General features: G+C 39.9%; 1 protein-coding gene across 7 annotated transcripts in view; it reads left to right on the top strand.

The window, feature by feature from the left end:
• Positions 1 to 22,722, top strand: part of Hecw1 (HECT, C2 and WW domain containing E3 ubiquitin protein ligase 1) — a 302,639-nt gene that overhangs the window by 135,303 nt on the left and 144,614 nt on the right. For all 7 annotated transcript variants that reach the window (XM_060372935.1, XM_060372932.1, XM_060372937.1 and 4 more), the window contains one exon: positions 4,951 to 5,275. In XM_060372935.1, coding sequence (XP_060228918.1) covers positions 4,951 to 5,275 — 325 coding nt within the window. The remainder of the gene's footprint in view (positions 1 to 4,950; positions 5,276 to 22,722) is intronic.

Below are 22,722 nucleotides of genomic sequence, written 5' to 3'. Positions count from 1 at the left end.
CTTATATCCCAACAGCCCATGCTTGAGCTCAGCCACCTGAGGCTTGTGGTTTGCTTGTCTTTGCCCCTTCTTTGCCCAACTGTGCAAAATCCTTCCAGGGCTGCCTTTACCATGGGAATGTGGAGGAACAAATTCAGGCTTCTTGTCTCCCAGTTGTTCTCAGGTTCCCAGTATTGCTTAGTTTCAAAAACTATGTTCTCCCTTAAGATATATCATTTGTCCCTTGCACTTTAAGTAACACAGCAACAAATGGCAAAATGTAACACTGTCTCATCAAAAGCTGTAACTTCTATTAAGTCTTATGAGGTGTGTGTGTGTGTGTGTGTTGAGGGTAGGGTTGCCAGTCTTTCTTCACCATGGCCATTTGAGTTACCTTTTGTAGAAGACATCTGCTTTCTCTCTCCCAATAGGCAGCCATGTGGCTAAAGCTTGGCTTTTGTTCTGTGTGCGCATCTTCTTTGTGCCTCCAAGTGTCATGTTAAGGCCTTTGTGAGTTCTGAAGGGCTCCTTTTTCTCTCCCTTTGGAATAGAATCTTACTGGGCTTTGTTTGTTTGTTCTTTATTTTATTTATGCTGATCCTTCTTCCATTTTGCACAGATACTCTTATTTGAATTTTCTGAGATCCTTGGTAGAAAAAAAAAGAAAACAACATCTGAATTTTTTTAAGTTGTCATTACCTCCACCCCTAGCACAGGCATGACCAAAACTGGACACAGTGTAAAATGTTCCAGGAGTCTCCTTGAGTAAAACAGCATCTGCTTTATGAACAAAAACCACCCTTCTCTCTCACACACAACTGAACAACTCCATCTTATATATTTTAATCATGTTTCCTTTATTATTTATTTCTACTTACAATTTTTAATTTTTAGAGACATTTTTAAAAGACTTGTTTTTCTCTATATTTAGTTCTGCTATTTTTGTGAGATGGAATTCAATCACAGCCTAATATTTCAAAAACAAAGAATTTATTAATGAGTCTTAGATAAAAACTGACAAGTTTGGAGCCTTTTGTCCCCCTCACTCTTAAAAATATTGACACATACTATGTTCTTTCTGGATGTGATATATTTCTGTTTTAATATCCCATCTCCTTTCAGAGAGTTTTGTTTTTACTGATGCAAAATACTGCCTTACTATGGTAAATCATAGTAAACAACAAATCTAAACAATCTAAAAATATGTCTAGATTGCTTTCATTAGACATATTTTCTCAAGAGTCAGTTAAAATCTGTGCTTAACCTAGTACCAAACTAGGGACTAATGGTTGGAAAATTAAGATATTCTTATAATCTTTTGTCAGTGTTTGATTTTGCTTATCAACAGAATTGAGTTACTTAGTACAATGGAGAAAAGTGTGTGAGCAATTTAGTTATACCTGATTTCTTTCTTATTCAGAGGTTGGGCCTTCCTTTCCCAGAAAGTAAAGAAAAAGCTCCCATATCGGAGGATACACTTCCATAGGGATTAGGCTGAAGTCCAGAGTTGTGAAACAGCGTAATCACGCTGCAGGCAATATGTGGTCTTTATCTGTGTATGTCTCAAAACAGGGAAGATCTCCATCTGTCCCCATGCTTTAGAAATAAAAGATGATTGAGTTGCTTCTTCCAGTAAAAGCCTGATCACAGAGGAACTCAATGTGAGGCCATCAGTGCATTCAAAAATTAACTCCTACGGCTTTCTTTGTTTAAACTAAACAAAGCTTAAAAGCTAACTTGGTAAAATGAACAGTATTTAAAAGAGTAGCTAGCTGTAACTAGTAACTAGTAATTAGGCAAAAGTGTGTTGCCTAATTTGGATCACAAAAGACATATAGGTCAAATAATAGCCTTATATCAACTCATAGTATTCTGCTAACTGCATATCAGTAAAACAGAAAATTACAATTAAAAAGAATCATTTGTTGTGAATCGTTAGTTTAAAACACCTTTTTAGGGCATGAAGAAATATAGTTTTATATTTAGCCTCCTTTGTATACAACTTATTGTCTCTTTCTTGTCTTTCTGTATTTTATTTTTATAAGACGCAATAAACCATTCTGCCCCTAAAAAGGGTATTTTGCTTAAAATAGAATTTTAACTAAAATTTTGGAGGCTAAAAAATAAAAAAAAAAAAAAAAAAAAACTAGTTCATATGCCAGGACATAAAACACACAGGCATTAAAAAGAGGCTGAAGCTTCACAGGACGGGAATGGTAAGGGAAGCCAAGGAACACCATGATGTGAGTCTGTGCCAGAAGGGGATTGTTGACTAGAAAGCCCGCCCACTCACTTGAAAACAGAAAGAGATACAAAGGGATTGTCTAGCAGATTTTGAGCTAGAGCACACCCCTAAGGAAGGTGTATATTCTTCCTTCCATATGAATGAGCAAGTATGAAAAACCACTTTTACGGCCTTCCATGTTTGTAACAACTGTGGAATTATCAAATATTGCACTAGATCCTCATTGGATGGTGGATAAGCCTGGGTGAGAGAGTAGAGTCTTCTAGAACTATCTTTAGGTTGCTATACTTATTCCAGGCAAATGCCATATTGCAACGCAGTTTTAACAGGCAAAGCCTCTCAATTCATCAGTGTTTCCATCTATGTCTTTTTTTTTCTAACCATGTAAGTCATTATTACTAATGTAGTTTGACAATTTTTAAGAGAAATGATTGTTCTTTGGGGGAATTCTATAACGTGAGAGCTGCAGAATTTACATCTGAACAAAAGAGAAGTACTTTAAAAATCTTTTGAGGGCCTGCTTGAAATTCATAGGAGAATGTTACAGGCTTGGGCCCTTGATCTGGTTTGTTTTTCTGCCAGTTAAAGAATGAAAGGAAAGAAAGAAAGAAAGAAAGAAAGAAAGAAAGAAAGAAAGAAAGAAAGAAAACAGAAAAAAAAGAAAAGGCAAAAAAAAAATCTCACACAGCAGACAGCAATATTAACAAACCTTATAACAAATGAAGACACACACATATGTGCGCACACACACATACACACTTCCTTTCTCTGGTCTGAAGAGGCTGCTCAGCAGTTAAAGCACTTGCCATGTAAGAAAGAGGACCAAAGTTCAGATCCTCAGAGCCTGCCTAGTGTGGCTTGCTTATAATTTCCACCTATTAAGGCAAAGATAGGCAATCCCTGGAGCAAACTGGCCACACAGGCAAACTCTAGGTTTGCGTCGTAGACCCTGATATGAATGAGGATGATATAAATAAGTGGAAAAGCGATCCAAGAAGATTACCAAGACTAGCACTAGGCCTCTGCATCCAAGCATGCACACATATGCACACACCTATTCATAAAGGCACCCACTTATGCAAACATGCACAAACGTGCATGTACATATGATACATACACACACGCATGCACACACACTAAAAGAAGAAAATTATTACAAAGCAAACAAAAAACAAAACCCTCAGCTTCCTCAGCACTAACACAAAAATATCCTGCCCCAAATCAAATCTTACCAGGGTGCCTTATTTCTAAAGTTTATAGGGAGAGCATTCACGTAAGACAATGCCTGCAAACTGAATTCCCTGTAGAAACCTGGAGAGCCATGAACAGGATGGCTTCAGGGTATATACAGAATGAACTTAATTGTCAGTACTACTGGGGTCATGTGAAAGGTCACCAGGCCAGTAGCATAGCCCAAATGACTAGCCCCACCTAGGCTACATTCTAGTTTGTCTTCTTATCCTAAAGTGATCCAGGGTTTATTTTTTGTAGTAGATTATTATTTCTTGAGCCTTTACTCTGCTGACAATAGCCCATTCCTGGCTGAAGAAGGTAAGATCCATGAGGATCATGTGGTCAGGAGATAACACAGCTGAAAAGCTGGCAGAGCTGTACTATCTAGGATGGTTGTTTGGTTAAATTCATAATTACACATTTGGCTGTTCATTTAATTGCGTGTAGTTTTTCATTCTCCATGCTATTAGTTGATATTATTGGTACACTTAAGTGTATGCAAACTTAAGACTCATACAATTTGAAGAGTAGACCCACACTAGGGTCTAGTCCTTATGGTTGGAACACAAAATATCATTAACTCCCACTTAATTAGTATGTATAACAAGGTACAGTCCCTGGAGTCTAAATAGCACAATTCAATGCCTTTCTTGGTCCTTTTTCTTTTGTAAAAAGTGTAAGTGTTATTGGTCACAGAACATATAAGCCGAAATCCCCAAAATGCTTATGTTAATACAATCTTAGTATTCATTGGTGAAGTCAGAGTCATCCTCACTCATTCTGAGAGTAAATGCCTGCACAGGTTCTGTGTGATGGTGACCTTCTCTGTTAGCTAATCTTAAACACGCAATGCTGTAAGCATGAACAAAGAGAAAGCAACTGCAATGCTTTCTACAATAACATCAGTTCAAAGAAGACACTCCTCTGAGATTGAATCTGATCAACAACTGTTGTGTTCAAAATTACTAGAATTACAAAATCCTTCATAGACATTTCAGAGGGCCCAGAGATAGGCCATAGGGTCAAGGGTTAAAAAGAGAGAGGGTAAGAGCCATTCTGAACTATGTGAATGGATTGGATGCATCAAGAATGACTGAAATATTTAATGAAGATAATCATAATTTAACCTATAAAAGGATAAAATTTGAACCAATTGAACTGGTGCTAGAGAAACCAGAAAATGGCTCTTCTTTGGGAACAGCACTTTTCCTGGCAGCCCACTCCTTCTAGAATCAATTTGGTTGAAGAGAGCTGAAGGAGGCAGAGGTTCCAGGACGGCATGAATAGAAAGGCGCCTCGCGGTTTTGTTCTTGTTCCTGTGTGCATGCAGAGAAAACACTCCGGAAATAATGCTGTACGTCCTGTTTCCCATCTCCCCAAAGGGCAGCCCCCTCACCATTTACTTCCCTCAACACATCGTTTGATATCTGTCAGGAGGTGACAGAAGTTGCTGGGTTTTCCTGACCCTGTTCAATGTCTCCTTTCTCCCACAGAACCTGTACCAGAACAGGTTTTTAGGCCTGGCTGCCATGGCGTCTCCATCTAGAAACTCCCAGAGCCGGCGCCGCTGCAAAGAGCCCCTCCGCTACAGCTATAACCCAGACCAGTTCCATAACATAGACATCAGGAATGGCGCCCATGATGGCATCACCATCCCTCGCTCCACCAGCGACACTGACCTGGTCACTTCAGACAGCCGCTCTACACTCATGGTCAGCAGCTCCTACTATTCTATAGGGCACTCCCAGGATTTGGTGATCCACTGGGACATCAAGGAAGAAGTAGACGCTGGAGACTGGATTGGCATGTACCTTATTGGTGAGTACATCCCCACCACGGCTCTACTCATTAGAGCTACTGATTTATCCAGAGAGGCTGACGGTGTGCCCTGAAGAGGAAAGTCTTATGCGTGTGGTTTGATAGTTCAACAAGAATCTTATTCATAATTCATAATGCATTTGTGTGTGTGTGTGTGTGTCTAATAAAGGTGAAGCAATAGACATTCTGATGTTTTATTAAAATACTAGAAAAATTTAGCTTCTGATTAGAAAAATTTAATAATTTTAAAGTTTTCAAATAAAATAACATCTGTCTAAAACAGAGATTACAAAATCACAACAACCTATCAAGCATATGCTTTTAGTTCATGGTGTTTTGTTGTATCTTTGGCTATCAGCACTAAATATCCAGATATTCTGCTCTATAATCCTTTTTTGGTTTGTTGGTTTGTTTGTTTGTTTTTTAATGTCTTGACAAAAGACCCCATTTGGACAGCCTGAGTCTGTATGGCCAATAGGGCTCTAAATAGCTACAGTTAAGCATTCATTACTCCCTTGAATGGCCTGAAACTTTAGTTTTGCCTCAATCTCCAATCCATCTTACCGTGGCTTTAATTGGGAACATAATTTCTCACTTGAAGGAATTGTTTGTTTCGTGTGCACATACACAAGTACATAATCTTAAGCCAACTCTTCACGGGAGCGTCTTCCCTCAGTTTGTGAACGATGATGCCATGTCTCAAGATAAGGAGAAAAAAAGACAATGCCGTTGGAGAAGACAAAGAGCTGAATGTGAAACTTACTGAGTGTGAAACACAGCAGGAATAAATGGGCTGGTTAGTTTTAGTCCACTTGACACAAACTAGTGAGACCTAGGAAGAGGGACTCTCAGCTGAGGAACTATGCTCATCAAGTTGCTCTGTAGGTGTGTGCTTGTAGGGCATTTTCTTGATTAAGGTTGAAGTCAGAGGGCACAGCCCATTGTGGGTGTTGTCATCCCTGGGCAGGTGGCCTGGGGTGGGATAAAAAGGCAATCTGTGTAAGCCACGGGAACAAGCCCGTAAGCAGCATTCCTCTGTGGTCTGTGCATCAATTCATGCCTCCTACCTCTGCAGATCAACATATAGATAGATCCAAGCTAGAGTTTGTCAAACTGTGGCTTGGTATCCTGTGAGTATATAAGCTTAATCACAGGTTGTGTAGGGTAAGAAAGCATTAGAAGGTGCCTAAAAGAGGAAGGGAGAAATATAGAGGAAGAGGAAAACCCAAAGGAGGAGGAAGTAGTTAAAAAAAAAAAGGCAGCTAGAAAAAAAGTAAGAGATCATTAGCCATATTGAGTTTCATGAAACTTTGAGTGAATAAGATCTGGTGTTAACATGACATTTTTGACTGAGCCAAAAGAACCGTAACTCGTCATTTCAAAAGCTTAATCTGACAATTTGTTATTGTCATAGCGGCTACACACATGTAGCTGTGATGCTATTTAATGCTGAATGGCAACACTTTAAATAGCATCAAGCTGCAAATACAGTTTCCCAATCCAAAAATTATCTGTGAATCTTAAAGGTTTATAATTTGTGTATCTTTGGTAACTTGCCTATCCGGATTTGTGGTGCTTTGTCTAAGCCCAAGTCACAAACTTTAAATTTAAAGGTGGGGGTACTTATTTCATCTGACCTGTCATTTCCAGAAGGGGCGATGCAGTGCATCCCTCCCCCACCACAGTTGAAGCTGCCTCTCCTGGCAGTAGAGTTCACACGGACCATAGAAATATGTCGGCGTTGTGAACAGTATCAGGTATGTACGTTTCTACATCACTAAGGCAGAGAAGTGCCCAAGCAGAGACAAAATTATGATGCTTTCTGTCATTATATAACCTCCAGACTTTTCTAGCCAAATATGAGTTTCTTCTGCTCTAAAGAGGTGAAGATATGTGTACACAGAAGGTGATGTTGCCTCTTCAATGACACTGTTACCAAGTCACACATGATGCCCTTAACCAGAGCCATGGGATACTAACAAGGGGTTACAGCATTATAGCATTTTGGTTGCTCCTCTTAACAGAATAGATAGTAAAGACAGATAAAAGCAATAAATTATTTTTAAGGGTGGTTGTATGGAGAAGGATCGTGCGGTTTCAGTGATAGGCAGACATATAAGAATGATGTTCTGCCTGTAGAAAGATATATTGCCTCCATCTGGTATTTTCATCTAATCTTCATGGAGAACTTATTTCAAGTTACTTCAAAATGGATATAAAACTGCAATTTATATCATCAGAGAATAATTGATGAGATAGTGTAGGTTTTTTTTATTTTGTTTTGTTTTGGGTTACTTTTCTTCATAGTCAATACATTTCTTCATTTATTTTGAAGAAATTTAAAAATTACTTTATGTTTTTTCTAAATGAATTGTGATAGAACCCTACTTTCTGGGTATTAATCAGCCCAAGCTTGACACTTCAATACTCTTTTAGTTGTAGCTCATGTAAAAAGGCTTCTGACCATATGAGCATGGACTGGAGGACGGTTTCTAAATGTCAGGATATGGGCAGAAGTTTAACATTCGGTCCAAACAAGCACATACAGGCTGCTTTCTTACGTTATGAGCAGGTATTTTCAATTGTATTACGCTGTGCCTTCATGATTTTAACAAATAGGTGAAGTGTTTATTAGTCTATACTTACATTTAAAATTTAGTAATGCCCATGTCTCTTTTGCTGATGTTAAAAGATAAATAATTTGATGAGTACAATTGATTAACTCTGGCCATTAAAGTGCTATGTTATTTAGAAATCAGCTATAGAAATTTTTTATCCTCATTGCACACTCCAAATATTTAAAAATGTAAAATTTAAAAATTACATTTATTTGTGTGTGTGTGTGTGTGTTCGCACACACATGCTTGCACGAGCATGCGTGTGTGCGCATGAGTATGTGTATGTATGAGTATGTGTATGTATGAGTATGTGTCCTGTATGTATGTATGTATGAGTATGTGTATGTATGAGTATGTATGAGTATGTGTCCTGTATGTATGTATGTATGAGTATGTGTATGTATGAGTATGTGTCCTGGTCTCAGTCTGTGTGCGGCTATAAATGAGCCTGCATATGCCATGGCCCTCACGGATGCCAGGGAACAACTTGAGTAGGTCCTGTTCTCATCTTTTGGTTCTCTCCTTATGCTGTGCGTCTTGGGGGATAAAATTCGGGTTGATGGGCTTGCTATCAAGCGCCTTTAACTGTTAAAGCATCTTTCCAGCTCCTAATTAAGATCTTGAAACATTTTTGAGGGTTATCAGATTTTAAAAGTAGCAATTACTTTAACTCTGAAGTAAAGCCCTATTAAGGCTGTTTAATGAAATGTGCACAACTAAAATCACATTAAACAACCAATAGATAAAATAGACATAATGTGTTCATAATTTGTTTATTAATTTAGCGTTAATAAATCACAGTCATTATCATAGTATGATATCAGCCTGCTAGAATTTGCAGACTGATTTTAAACAATAAAATTAGAGAACATTCATGCATTCAGAATTCAGAATGTCAAGAAATAACTGGAAAAGTTGTTTAAAGTTATGTTAATGAAGTATGGCCATAATCTAGAGCTTTGAAATGCTTGTGTGAAGTTAGGGGTCATAGTCTTTATCAAATTGATTATCTTGAATGGTTTGAGGCTGAGACTGTTTCTGCATCTTAATCCTGCTTAATGTGTGTGCATATTTGTACACTTGTGTAATTATGCTAATTAATACTTATGCATACCAAAACAATGTCCTATTTGGTCCTGTTTCATAAAAGCTGAGATAACTGTGATAAGTTATCACACAATTTTCAAAAGAACACAGCTCTGATAGATGCTTCACAAAGCAAGAGTCATCTCTCTGCTTCTCAACCTGGATAGAAATGGAAGACAGATGTTAGATACACACAAGATATACCCATGTATGCACATAAATATGTGCAATGTTTTATATGTAGGTGAGTGTGTGTGTGTGTGTGTGTGTGTGTGTTTTCCTATGGAACCCAGGTGTTCTAGTCAGCTTCAACTGCCAACTTGTTATTACCTATAGTCATCTGGAGGAGTCTCAGTTGAGGGATTTCCCAGATCAGATTGGCCTGTGGCCATATCTGTGAGGAACAGCCTTGATGGGTTAATTATGTGGGTGGGCCTGATACCCTGTGGAGTGTACCATCTTTTACAGCATGTATAATACAGCTTGCTTAACGCAAGCCTGTGAGCAAGCCAGGGGCTTCCTCCATGGTTCCTGACTCCAGTTTCCTTCCTTGAGTTCCTGCTTTGACTTCCTGCCCTTCCTTCTCTTGGTGATGGATTGAAACCTGCAAGTGTGAGCCAAATAAACTCCTGCCTCCCCAGATTGCTTTTGGCCAGAGTGTTTTATCACCACAGCAGAAAGGAAACTAGAACACCAGGTATGGAGTTCATTGTCAGGTCAATAGAATTCAGAAGCGACATAAAAACAAAATCTAGGCTTGCCTGTGAGGGATCATATAGGTTAAGCTGATTGAGATGGGAAGTGGGAAGAGGCTCTAAATGTAAACAGCATCATTTCCGATGTGACAGGGTTCAGGACTGAGTGAAAAGGAGAGAGCAAGAGTTCACTGACACAAGCATTCATTGCTCCATGACTCCTTGACTTTGAACATATGGTGACAACTGCCCCAAACTCCTGCTACTGTGGCTTTCTTACCACAGTGGATTACTGAACCTTGTAACCAAAATTATCTTTCTTCCTTAGAGTAACTATTTCGGCTCTTTTGTCATAGCAATGAGAAAAGTAACTAACATACCAAAGCTTCACACTTGCAATGGAAATGGTATATACCATAGAGTTACATCACCAGCCCACATATTATTACCCATATGTTACATGTTCTGATATTTTTGTCTCTTTGTTCTTGCATTTTAAATGAGGTAGCAAAAATAACAACAACAAACCAATCAAACAAAAGCCCTTTTTCTTCCTTTTGATAATGATACAAATACTAGGATATTTATAAAGAAAAGAAATTTACCTTTGCTCGTGGTTCTGGTTCAAGATCCAAACCAGGATCCATGGAGCTGATTTAAGGCCCAAACCAGGAAACATGTGCATAAGCTATGTTATTCAGCTTTCTAGTGCTGCATCAAACTTTCTGAGACAACCAACTTATTTATTTTGGCTCCTTGTTTCAGAGGTTTTAGTCTCTGAGCTGTTGGCTTCCTTACTTTGGGATGCTATGGCAAGGCAACACGCCATGACAGAGGACACTTGGCAGAGCAATGCTGCTCATTTATGACAAGAAAGTGAAGAAGAGAGGATGAGGAAGGAGCTAGGATTCCAATGACACCTTCAAGGACACATCCCCAATGACTAGAAGATCTTCTCCCAGACTTTATGTCTTACAGGTTTCACCATTCCCCAATAGCACCAAGCAAGGGGTTAAGCTTTTAATCCCTTTATAAGATTTCATATATAATAAAGGTTTATAAAACAACTTTAAATGTTTAAAGTCACTTTTTCTCATTAAGCACCTTAGGACTTTAGAGTGCCTTAGTTTTCCACAAACTCTGAACAAATAGCTACTTTATGTCTGATTTTGTTAAGATCACTGCTGTGATAGTCCAGTTAATATTCAGAATGAGATGCTAACATCGTTATCGTTTTGCAGTAAATGATCTAAGGCTCTCAGGCATCAACTAAGATGACAGTGTCTAGTAGTGTCAACAAACAGCATATAACAGTGCACGTGTAGGTAGAGTGCTGGAGAGGTGCCAATGGTCATTGTGGGAGGGAGCATGACTTGACCACAGCGTCCACCCCTGCTCTCTTCTGTCCTCAAGTACCTTCCTCTAGTGAAGAATCTTGTCTTCTAAAAATTAATTCCTAGATCCTTATTCACCTGAATCCTGAAGGCAAAATTGGTCTCTCCATTTGGCTGCCGTCGTGTAAGGTTCGGAAGGTAGGAATAACGTGGCCAGTAACTGCTGCAACATTGGCCTGAGGAAACTTGCTTTTCTATAGCAGTGTCCCAGTGTCCACTCACCAAGTTCATGAGCATTGGCAGGCATGTGACAGTGGCAATAACATACTGATTGCCGCTTGCTGGTCATCATCTTGGTGAGACAAGAGGATATTGTTCTGGCCTTAACAGCAGCCCCAGCCACACCCTTCAGTACTATAGCTGTCATTCTGAGATGTTATATTCAGCAGACCTCAGGGCAAAGGCAGCAGCTTAGCTACGATCCATTTAGACAGAGGATTAATGTGGGGCTTTGTTTTAGAGCCCATTTCTCCAGTACTAAATTCCTTTTATTACATCTTTCCAAATAAAGTGTATAGATTCATTATGTCCTTCTGAAATTCACCCTGACAATAGCCCTAGATTCCCAAGCGTAGAACAGTAATATTTCTACCAAGTGCTGATAACTGTCTCTGGATGGGCTGGGAAAGGGATAGTTAGAGGACTATTGTCAAATCCTTAGATCATGCTGTACTTAAACATATGCACCAAAGTCCATGTTTGGTTTTTTTTTTTCTCTCTTTATAATGTATGTTATCTTGGGTTTTTTCTTTTTACCAAAATTTTCTAATTCTTCTCAGTCGTGTACTCATTTTTTGTTGCTTTTGGCCAGTTTCCTTGATATTTAACCATTTCAATATGATCTATATTCTAAGGAAAGTAACTATTCTTATGAACAAATACCCAAATATGTGAGAAAAAAATCCCTGATAATTCAGAACCATGTTTTGTTATCCATTTACTCCCATGGTTTAGTCTGGAATGAAGCAAAGTCTGTGATATACATTATTATACATGAAAGAACATCCTCCTTTCTACATGCCATTGTATACAAATATCTGACTCTATGACTTCATGATGGATAATATGGACATATACTATCACTTGGAGAACTGCCACAATGAGGCAAATTTATACTTGGATATAATGGTACACAGAGCTAGGGAAGTCTTTATTTTTTTTAATTAAATGAAGCATTAGCTATAAAAGCATATAATACAACCATCAATAATCCAAACATGGCTATGAGCACACACTGTGAATTGAAACACAGTTGAATTTTGCAAATAAGTTCCTTTCCAAAGGATACAAACAGTTTTTGTTAATAAAGCAGAGAAGCAATGGTGTTCATTCCAGTTATCTTCAAAAAGAAGGGGCTGTAAAGACAATAAATATGTTCAACCAGCATCAGGTCACCAGTGAGTGCACTCATCAGGCACTGTGTTTATCTCTTTCCACTTTTTAAATAAGAAACCCAAAGCTGTAGGTGCTAACCTGTTGATAAATGGCACAAAGCAACTACAGAGCTAATCCTGTGGTTCTGAGTCCAAACCTTTTATCCTTCATCTTTTCCTGTTTTCTCATTCCAACCGATGCTTCATATGAACTGTGGGGCATCTGTGATGGTTAAATCTGAATGTCAACTTGATGGGATCTAGAATCACTGAAGAGACAAGCCTCTGGCAATGTTAGTAAGTGATTATCTAGACTGAGGCAATTATGGTAGGACTCGCCCTCATCTACATGAGAGCAATACTACAACATGGGCTGGGAACTTGGACTGAATAAAAGGGAGCATCCCGACTTTGGATAGATGGGACCTTAAGTTCCTGCCACCATATCGTCTCTGCTATAACAGACTGTGCCCTCACACTGAGCCAAAAACAAACCCTCTTTCCAACCATTGCATTTGTCAGGTGTTTTGTCCCAGCAACAAGATAATCAACTAAATCAGTATCTTAGTGTGAAAGCAAGCAACCGTGACCCACTTGTCTTTCTGCAGGGCTAGGTATCTGTATTCTGGCTGTCCCTCCAGTTCCTGTGAAAGATTTGGACTCTTAAAACATTCTTCACCTCATAGTTTCTGCTTCAGCTAGCATAGATGATTGCTCTAGTGAAGCAGAAAATATACAGGCCTTATAGAAACTCAAGATAAAATTCATGTTTCTGTCTTTTTCTGCACTGAAAGTATAGGATCTGACATCATGGGGGAGACAGTTTAGCCCTTTAGAATTTTTAGTCTGCAAAAACTGAGCATTCCTCTCTGGGCTCTGGCTTCAGAAATGACAGTATGATGAGAAAGGAACTGCAGGAGGTGAAAGCACACGTCATTCACAGAGTCTCAGGGCCTCAAGGTGTCAGACTCTCCCATACTACAGCCCTTCACACACCCATTCTCATTTCTTATCTATCTCCTCATTCTTAGCCACGCGGTCACTTTCTTGGACTACTTGTTCGGTAGAGTACCATAGTCTCTCCTTGCATATCTCAGAAGTCATAAGTTACAACAGAACACTTATTTCTTAGTATCTAAAGTTGTCCTCTCCATTGTTTGCAAGCTTTAATTCAGAAGAGGTAATATTTGTTTTGTCCTGTACATTCCCCACCACCTGGTAGATCAATGGGTCTCAACTTCAGAATAGACAAGTTAGTGCATAAGTCCACGAAAAATGATTCATAAACTCATTGGACAATGAATGCGAACAATCATTGTCTTTTCTGTGAGACATGCATGACACAGAAGTAGCTCCTGATGCTCTGGGAGAATGAAGGGTTATGTGGTTTGAAGGAGTGGGGGAATGACAAACAAGGTTTTCACCTGAAACACGGTGTCTTGGGCCAGAGCAGTACACCTTGAGTAGAGGGCATTCTTGTTATAGACCCAAGGGAATGGGAGAGAGGAAGCACAGTGTGTTCAGAATGCATTGTGGACGCCAGTCTGAGTGGTTTCAAATTGGTGGTGCATTTCAAAGTAGTGCATTGCTCAGAAGAAAGAGCGCACTAAGAAAAATGAGAAGGCTGTTTTCTAAACTTCTGGCCAAGAGCATGAAAGATGCAATAATAATAATAATAATAATAATAATAATAATACTAGGAACAAATTGCCAAGAGATGTAGGCTGACTTTCCGGAGAGCTTCTACTTTTAAGATGTCTGAGTCTAGGTAAAATTAAGCCTTTAAAAGTAACAAATAAATGATCAGACCTTGCTTGAATCTTAGAAAAACAAAACCAAAAACCTCTCCACCAGAAAACTCTTAAAGCAGGTAACCACATTTAGCAAAGTGGCAAGACAAGAAAGTAGAGAAATCAATAGTGTGGAATTTGGAATCTACTGTCACCCAGGAGATGGGGTTATGGACATGCCTTTGAAGAATTAGCTTTGTTATTGTCCTTGACTAGTTCCATGTCAGCTTGATACAAGCTAACGTCATCTTTAGAGGAGGAAGCCTCAGTTTAGAAAATGCCTCTATAAAATCAGGCTGTAGACAGGCCTGTAGAACATTTTCTAATTAGTGATTGATTGGGAAGGACCAAGTCCATTGTGAGTGGTGCCATCCCTGGGCTGGTGGTCCTGGGTTCTACAAGAAAGCAGGCTAAGCAGGCCATGACGATCAAGCCAGTAAGCAACACTCCTCCATGGCCTCTTTTTCTGCCTCCAGGTTCCTGCCCTGTTTGAATTCCTGTCCTGGTGTCTTTGATAATGAATTTTGATGTGGAAGCATAAGCTTTCCTCCCATACTTGCTTTTGGTCATGCTGTTTCATCATAGCAAAAGTAACCCTAACCAGAACAGTTATGTTGACTGAGTCAATGGAGAGAAACTTAAATCAATCCCACTGAAATCAGGGACAAGACAAGGCTGCCCATTGTCTCCATATCTCTTCACCATAGTACTTGAAGTCCTAGCCAGAGCAATAAGACAACTAAAGGAGATCAAGGGGATACAAATCGGAAAGGAAGAGGTCAAAGTGTCACTATTTGCAGATGATATGATAGTATACATGAGCGACCCCAAAAATTCAACCAGAGAACTCCTTCAGCTGATAAACACCTTCAGCAAAGTGGCAGGATACAAAATCAACTCAAAAAAATCAGAAGCCCTCCTGTATATCAAAGACAAAAAGGCTGAGAAAGAAATTAGGGAAACAACACCCTTCACAACAGCCACTAATAACATAAAGTACCTTGGGTGACTCTAACCAAGCAAGTGAAAGACCTGTTTGAGAAAAACTTCAAGTCTCTGAAGAAAGAAATCGAAGAAGATATCAGGAGATGGAAAGATCCCCCGTGCTCATAGATTGGTAGGATTAACATTGTGAAAATGGCCATACTGCCATAAGCAATCTACAGATTCAATGCAATTCCCATCAAAATACCAACTCAATTCTTTACAGACCTTGAAAAAAAGATTCTCAGTTTCATATGCAGAAACAAAAAACCCAGAATCTCCAAAACGATCCTGTACAACAGATCATCTGGAGGTATCTCCATCCCGGATCTCAAGCTGTACTACAGGGCAACAGTAATGAAAACTGCATGGTATTGGCATAGAAACAGAAAGGAGGATCAATGGAACCGCATAGAAGACCCAGAAATAAACCCACACACCTATGAATACTCAATATTTGACAAAGAAGCCAAATCCATTCAATTAAAAAAAGACAGCATCTTCAACAAATGGTGCTGGACCAACTGGATGTCTACATGCAGAAAAATGCAAATAGATCTATATTTATCACCCTGCACAAAACTAAAGTCAAAGTGGATCAAGGACCTCAACATAAAACCAGATACTCTAAATCAGTTGGAAAAAAAAAGTGGGGAACAGCCTAGAACTCATTGGCACAGGAGAAAACTTCCTGAACACAACACCAACAGCACAGGCTCTAAGAAAATCAATAAATGGGACCTTATGAAACTGAAAAGCTTCTGTAAAGCAAAAGACACTGTCATCAAAACAAAACGACAGCCTACAGATTGGGAAAGAATCTTCACCAACCCTTTATCTGACAGAGGGCTAATATCCAGTATATATAAAGAACTAAAGAAGCTGAAAAGCAACAAACCAAGTAATCCCATTAAAAAATGGGGAACGGAACTAAACAGAGAATTCTCGAAAGAGGAACATCGAATGGCAGAGAAACACTTAAAGAAATGCTCAACCTCATTAGCCATTAGGGAAATGCAAATCAAAACGACCCTGAGATTTCACCTTACACCCATCAGAATGGCCAAGATGAAAAACTCAAGTGATAACACATGCTGGAGAGGTTGTGGAGAAAGGGGAACCCTACTCCATTGCTGGTGGGAATGCAAACTGGTACAACCACTTTGGAAGTCAATCTGGCGCTTTCTCAGACAACTAGGAGTAGTGCTACCTCAAGTCCCAGCTATACCACTCCTAGGTATATACCCAAAATTTGCTCAAGTACACAACAAGGACATTTGTTCAAACATGTTTGTAGCAGCTTTATTTGTAATAGCCAGAACTTGGAAACAACCCAGATGTCCATCAACGGAGGAATGGATACAGAAATTGTGGTATTTTTACACAATGGAATACTACTCAGCAATCAAAAAGGAGGAAATCATGAAATTTGCAGGCAAGTGGTGGGATCTAGAAAAGATCATTCTGAGTGAAGTATCCCAGAAGGAGAAAGACAAACATGGTATATACTCGCTTATATAGACCTACAAGATATGATAAACATAATGAAATCTACACACCTAAAGAAGATAATCAAGAAAGTGGACACAGGCGAAGATGATCAATCCTCATTTAGAAAGACAAATGGGATGTGCATTGAACGTATGACAGGAGTCTACCACAAAAGGCATCTGAAAGACTCTACCTAGCAGTATTTCAAAGCAGAGTGCAGGGAATCATAAGAAAGAAGGGGAGTTAGTATGATATGGAAAGGATAGGAGCTCTATCCTTACAAGGACCAAATATATCCGGGCACAGGGTCTTTTCTGAGACTGACACTCAACCAAGGACCGTCTATAGATATAACCTGGAACTTCTGCTCCGATGTGGCCCGTGGGAACTCAGTAACCAAGTAGTTTCCCAAAGTAAGGGGAACAAGGACTATTTCTGACAGGAACTCAATGACTGGCTCTTTGGTCTCCCCACCCCCGAAGGGAGGAGCAGTCCTGTTAGGCCACAGAAGAGGACTTTGCAGCCAGCCCTGAAGATACCTGATAAAACAGGGTCAGATGAAAGGGGAGGAGGTCCTCCCCTATCAGTGGACTTGGAAAGGGGCAGGGAGGAGACCAGGGAGGGAGTGCGGGGTTGGGGAGGGAATGAGGGAGCGGGATACAGCTGGGACACAGAGTTAACAAAATGTAACTAAAAATAAAAATAAAATAAAATAAAAATGTTATGTAGAATCCCAAAGATCCTTGGTAGCCAAAACAATCTCAAACATAAAGAACAGTGTTGGAGGTATAATCATACCTAACTTTTAAGTAATATTATAGAGCCATAGTAATAAAGGCAACATAATACATGCAATAAAATGGGCACATAGGGACAGAATAGAGGATTCAGAAATAAACTCAAGTTGGTATGGCCAGATGACACTTTTCACAAAGATGCCAAAAATACTGATTGTAGAAAAGACAACGTCTTCAACAAATGGTGCTGAGAAAACTGTATATTCATATAATGAAGGGTAAAATATTAGGTTAAGAGACTGACCAGAGAATAAAGGAAAATGTTTACTGACTATAGATGTGATAGAGGATAAATATCTACGATATACAAAGAATTCCAAAAATCTACATTGATAATCTGCAGGGCAGAGCTTTTCAGAGGTCCTCTGTGTCAGGCTCCTGACTTGTTCCCTCTTTTCTCCTTCTTCTGATGTCCAGCCTCTTTGCCTTTCTGGATAAGAATTGAGCATTTTAGCAAGAGTCCTCTCTCTTGATTAGTTTCTTTAGGTGTACAGATTTTAGTAGGTTCATCCTATATTATATGTCTATATGAGTGAGTATATACCATGTGCATCTTTCTGCTTCTGGGATAGCTCACTCAGGATGATCTTTTCCAGATCCCACCATTTACCTGCAAATTTCATGATTTCCTTGGTTTTTATTGCTGAGTAATATTCCATTGTGTAGATATACCACAATTTGTGCATCCATTCCTCCACTGAGGGGCATCTGGGCTGTTTCCAGCTTCTGATTACAAATAAGGCTGCTACAAACATGGTTGAGCAAATGTCCTTTTTGTGTAGTTGAGAATCTTTTGGATATATTCCTAGGAGTGGTATAGCTGGATCTTGAGGAAGCGCTGTTCCTAGTTGTCTGAGAAAGCTCCAGATTGCTTTCCAGAATGGTTGTACCAGTTTACATTCCCACCAGCAGTGGAGGAGGGTTCCCCTTTCTCCACAACCTCTCCAGCATCTGTTGCCTCTTGAGTTTTTTATCTTAGCCATTCTGATGGGTGTAAGGTGAAATATTAGGGTCATTTTGATTTGCATTTCCCTAATAGCTAATGAGGTTGAGCATTTCTTTAAGTGTTTCTCTGCCATTCGATATTCCTCTGCAGAGAATTCTCTGTTTAGCTCTGTACCCCATTTTTTAATTGGATTACTTGATTTTTTGCTGTTTAACTTCTTTAGTTCTTTATATATACTGGATATTAGCCCTCTGTCAGATATAGGGTTGGTGAAGATTTTTTCCCAATGTGTAGGCTGTTGTTTTGTTCTGAGGACAGTATCCTTTGCTTTACAGAAGCTTTTCAGTTTCATGAGGTGCCATTTATTGATTGTTGCTCTTAGAGCCTGTGCTGTTGGTGTCCTGTTCAGGACGTTGCCTCCTGTGCCAATGAGTTCAAGGGTATTCCCTACTTTTTCTTCTAAGTGGTTTAGTGTATCTAGTTTTATGTTAAGGTCTTTGATACACTTGGACTTTAGTTTTGTGCAGGGTGATAAGTATGGATCTATTTGCATTTTTCTACATGTAGACTTCCAAAATCAAACACCAAAACAACAATAATAATAAATAATACACTGGCTAATGAAAAGAAAACCAGTCCTTGAATAAGTACATATTGTCAAGAAACTGGCTTACAAGTAATCCAATTTAAAAATGGGGTACAGAGTTAAACAGAGAATCCTCAACAGAGAAATATCAAATGGCAGAAAAACACTTAAAGAAATGCTCAACGGTATGTGTGTCAGGAGTGGGATTTGAATCCACGCCTAGAGGGGAGACCAGAACCCTCACTACGAGGAAGCTGTGCTTGAGTCAGGTGACTTAGACCTCTCAGCCACCTTCACACAATGGAACACTACTCAGCAATTAAAAACAAGTAAAGCATGAAATTTGCAGGCAAATGGTGGGAACTAGAAAAGATCATCCTGAGTGAGGTATCCCAGAAGCAGAAAGACACACATGGTATATACTCACTTATAAGTGCATATTAGACATGTAATATAGGATAATCATACTAAAATATGTACACCTAAAGGAGCTAAGCAAGAAGGAGGACCCTAGGTAAGATGCTCAATCCTCATTCAGAAAGGCAAATGGGATGGTATCAAAGAAGGTGAAAACAAGGAACAAGACAGGAGCTTACCACAGAGGGCCTCTGAAAGGCTCTACCCAGCAGGATATTAAAGCAGATTCTGAGACTCATAGCCAAATTTTGGGTAGAGTGCAGGGAATCTTATGAAAGAAGAGGGAAATAGAAAGACCTGGAAGGATCTGGAGCTCCACAAGGAGAACAACAGAGCCAAAAAGTCTGGGCACAGGGATCTTTTCTGAGACTGATACTCCAACCAAGGACCATCCATGGAGATAACCTAGAACCCCTGTACAAATGTAGCTCATTGCAGCTCAGTCTCCAAATGAGCTTCCTAGTAAGGGTAACAGGGGCTGTCTCTAACATCAACTCAGTGGCTGGCTCTTTGATAACCTCCCCTGAAGGGGGTGTGGAGCAGCCTTACCAGGGCAAAGAGGAAAGCTATGAAAGACAGTCCTGATGAGACCTGATAGGCTAGGGTCAGGTGGAAGGGGAGGAGGACCTCCCCTATCAGTGGACTGGAGAAGGGGCAGGGGAGAAAATGAGGGAGGGAGGGTGGGATTGGGAGGAGACAAGGGAGGGGGCTACAGCTGGAATACAAAGTGAATAAATTATAATAAATAAAAAATTATATTTAAAAAATGTTCAATGCCCTTAGTCATCAGGGAAATGCAAATCAAAAGGACCCTAAGATTCCACTTTACACCCATCAGAATGGTAAAGATCAAAAACTCAGGTGACAACACATGCTAGAAAGGTTGTGGAGAAAGAAGAATTCTCTTCCATTGCTGGTGGGAATGTAAACTTGTACAACCACTTTGGAAATCAATCTGGCTCTTTCTCAGAAAATTAGGAATAGTGCTACCTCAAGATCCAGCTATACCACTTCTGGACAGGTATCTGAAAGATGCTCAACCATACAACAAGGGCATTTGCTCAACTATATTCATAGCAGCTTTATTCATAGTAGCCAGAATCTGGAAACAATCTACATGCTCCTCAACCGAGGAATGGGTAAAGAAATTGTGGTACATTTACACAATGGAGTATTACTCAGCAATTAAAACAAGGAAATCATGAAATTTGTAGACAAATGGATAGAACTGGAAAAGACCATCTTGAGTGAAGTTTCCAAGAAGCAGAAAGACACACATGATAGTCACTTATAAGTGGATATTTGCCACATAATATAAGGTAGACATACTAGAATCTATAGTCCTAAAGAAGCAAAACAATAAGGAGTACCCTAGGGAAGATGCTTAATTCTCATTCAGAAGATCAAACAGGATAGATACTGGAAGTAGAAGACAGGGAACAGGACAGGAGCCTACCACAGAGGATCTCTGAAAGAATCTACCCAGCAGGGTATAGAAGCAGATGCTGAGACTCATAGATAAACTTTGGGCAGAGTGCAGAGAATCTTGTGCAAGAAGGAGGAGATAGAAAGATCTGCAGAGGACAGGAGATCCACAAGGAGACCAACAGAAACAAAAAATGTGGGCCCAGGGGGTCCTGCAGAGGCTGATGAATCAACCAAGGACCATACATGGAAAAGACCTAGACCCCCTGCTCAGATGTAGCCCATGGGCAGCTCAGTCTCCATGAAGGTTTCCTAGTAAGGGGAACAGGGGCAATCAATGAACGTGGTTGCCTGCTCGTTGATCACCTCCCACTGGCGAGGTGGCCTTACTAAGACACAGAGAAAGAGGATCCAGTCCTCATGAGACCTGATAAGCTAGGGTCAGATAGAAGGGAGGAGCCTCCCCTATCAGAGGACTAAGGAAGGGACATGGGGAGGAAGAAGGAGGGATGATGGGGCCATGAGGAGATGAGGGAGGGGGCTACAGCAGGGATACAAAGTGAATAAATTGTAATAAATAATAATAATAATAATAAAGAAAAATGTTTTTTTATTTTTTCTTTTTATTACTGTTTATTCACTTTCTTCCTCCTGTAGCTCCCTCCCTTCTCCCCTCCCAATCTCACCCTCTCTCCCCCTCCTCCACCCATGTCCCTCCCCAAGTCCACTGATGGGGGAGATCCTCCTCCCCTTCCTTCTGATCCTAGTCTATTAGGTCTCATCAGGAGTGGCTGAATTGTCTTCCTCTGTGGCCTGGTAAGGCTGCTTCCCCCTTAGGGGGAGGTGATCAAAGAGCAGGCCAATCAGTTCATGTCAGAGACAGTCTCTGTTCCCATTACTATGGAACCCACTTGGACACTTAGCTGCCATGGGCTACATCTGAGCAGGGGTTCTAGGTTATCTCCATGGATGGTCCTTGGTTGGAGTACCATCTCAGAAAAGGCCCCTGTGCCCAGATTTTTTTGGTTCTGTTGTTCTCCTTGTGGAGCTCCAGACCCTTCCAGGTCTTTCTATCTCCCCCTTTTTTCATAAGATTCCCTGCACTCTGCCCAAAGTTTGGCTATGAGTCTCAGCATCTGCTTTGATACCCTGCAGGGTAGAGCCTTTCAGAGGCCCTCTGTGGTAGGCTCCTGTCCTATTCCCTGTTTTCTCCCTCTTCTGATGTCCATCCTCTTTGCCTTTTTGAGTGGGGATTGGGCATCTTAGCCACAGTCCTCCTTCTTAGGAAATCATGAAATTTTCAGGCAAATGTTGGAGACTGGAAAAGATCATCCTGAGTGGGTATCCCAGAAGCAGAAAGACACACAGGGTATATACTCACTCATGAGTGGATATTAGATATATAATACAGGATAAACATACTAAAATCTGTACATCTAAAGAAAAATGTTTAAAAAGAAACTGGTTCAAAATCACTGACCATCAGAAAAAATGCAAACACAAGAGCCATTGAGATTACACCACACTCATTTACAATGGCAGCGATCAAGAGAACAAATAGTAGATATTGTGAAGAATGCAGACGGTGAGTAATCTTTATACATTGCTCACAGAATGTAATCTACTCTAGACATGCAGGAAACAATATGGAATTTCCTCACAAAACTAGAGCTTTCCTAGGGCCTACATATATCACCTTGAAATCCGAGTCAACATATCACAGAGATGCTTTCACATCAGTGCTTACTAATCACCCCTTATTAACAATGGCCAAAGTGTAGAACCAACCTAGGTGTCCAACAATAGAGGAATGGATTAAGAAAATATGGTATATATATATATATA

The sequence above is a fragment of the Meriones unguiculatus genome, chromosome 19 (assembly GCF_030254825.1).
Source record: "Meriones unguiculatus strain TT.TT164.6M chromosome 19, Bangor_MerUng_6.1, whole genome shotgun sequence".
NCBI lineage: Eukaryota > Metazoa > Chordata > Mammalia > Rodentia > Muridae > Meriones > Meriones unguiculatus.
The sequence above is the reverse complement of the archived record's forward strand: the minus strand, read 5'-3'. Positions and strand labels throughout refer to the sequence as shown.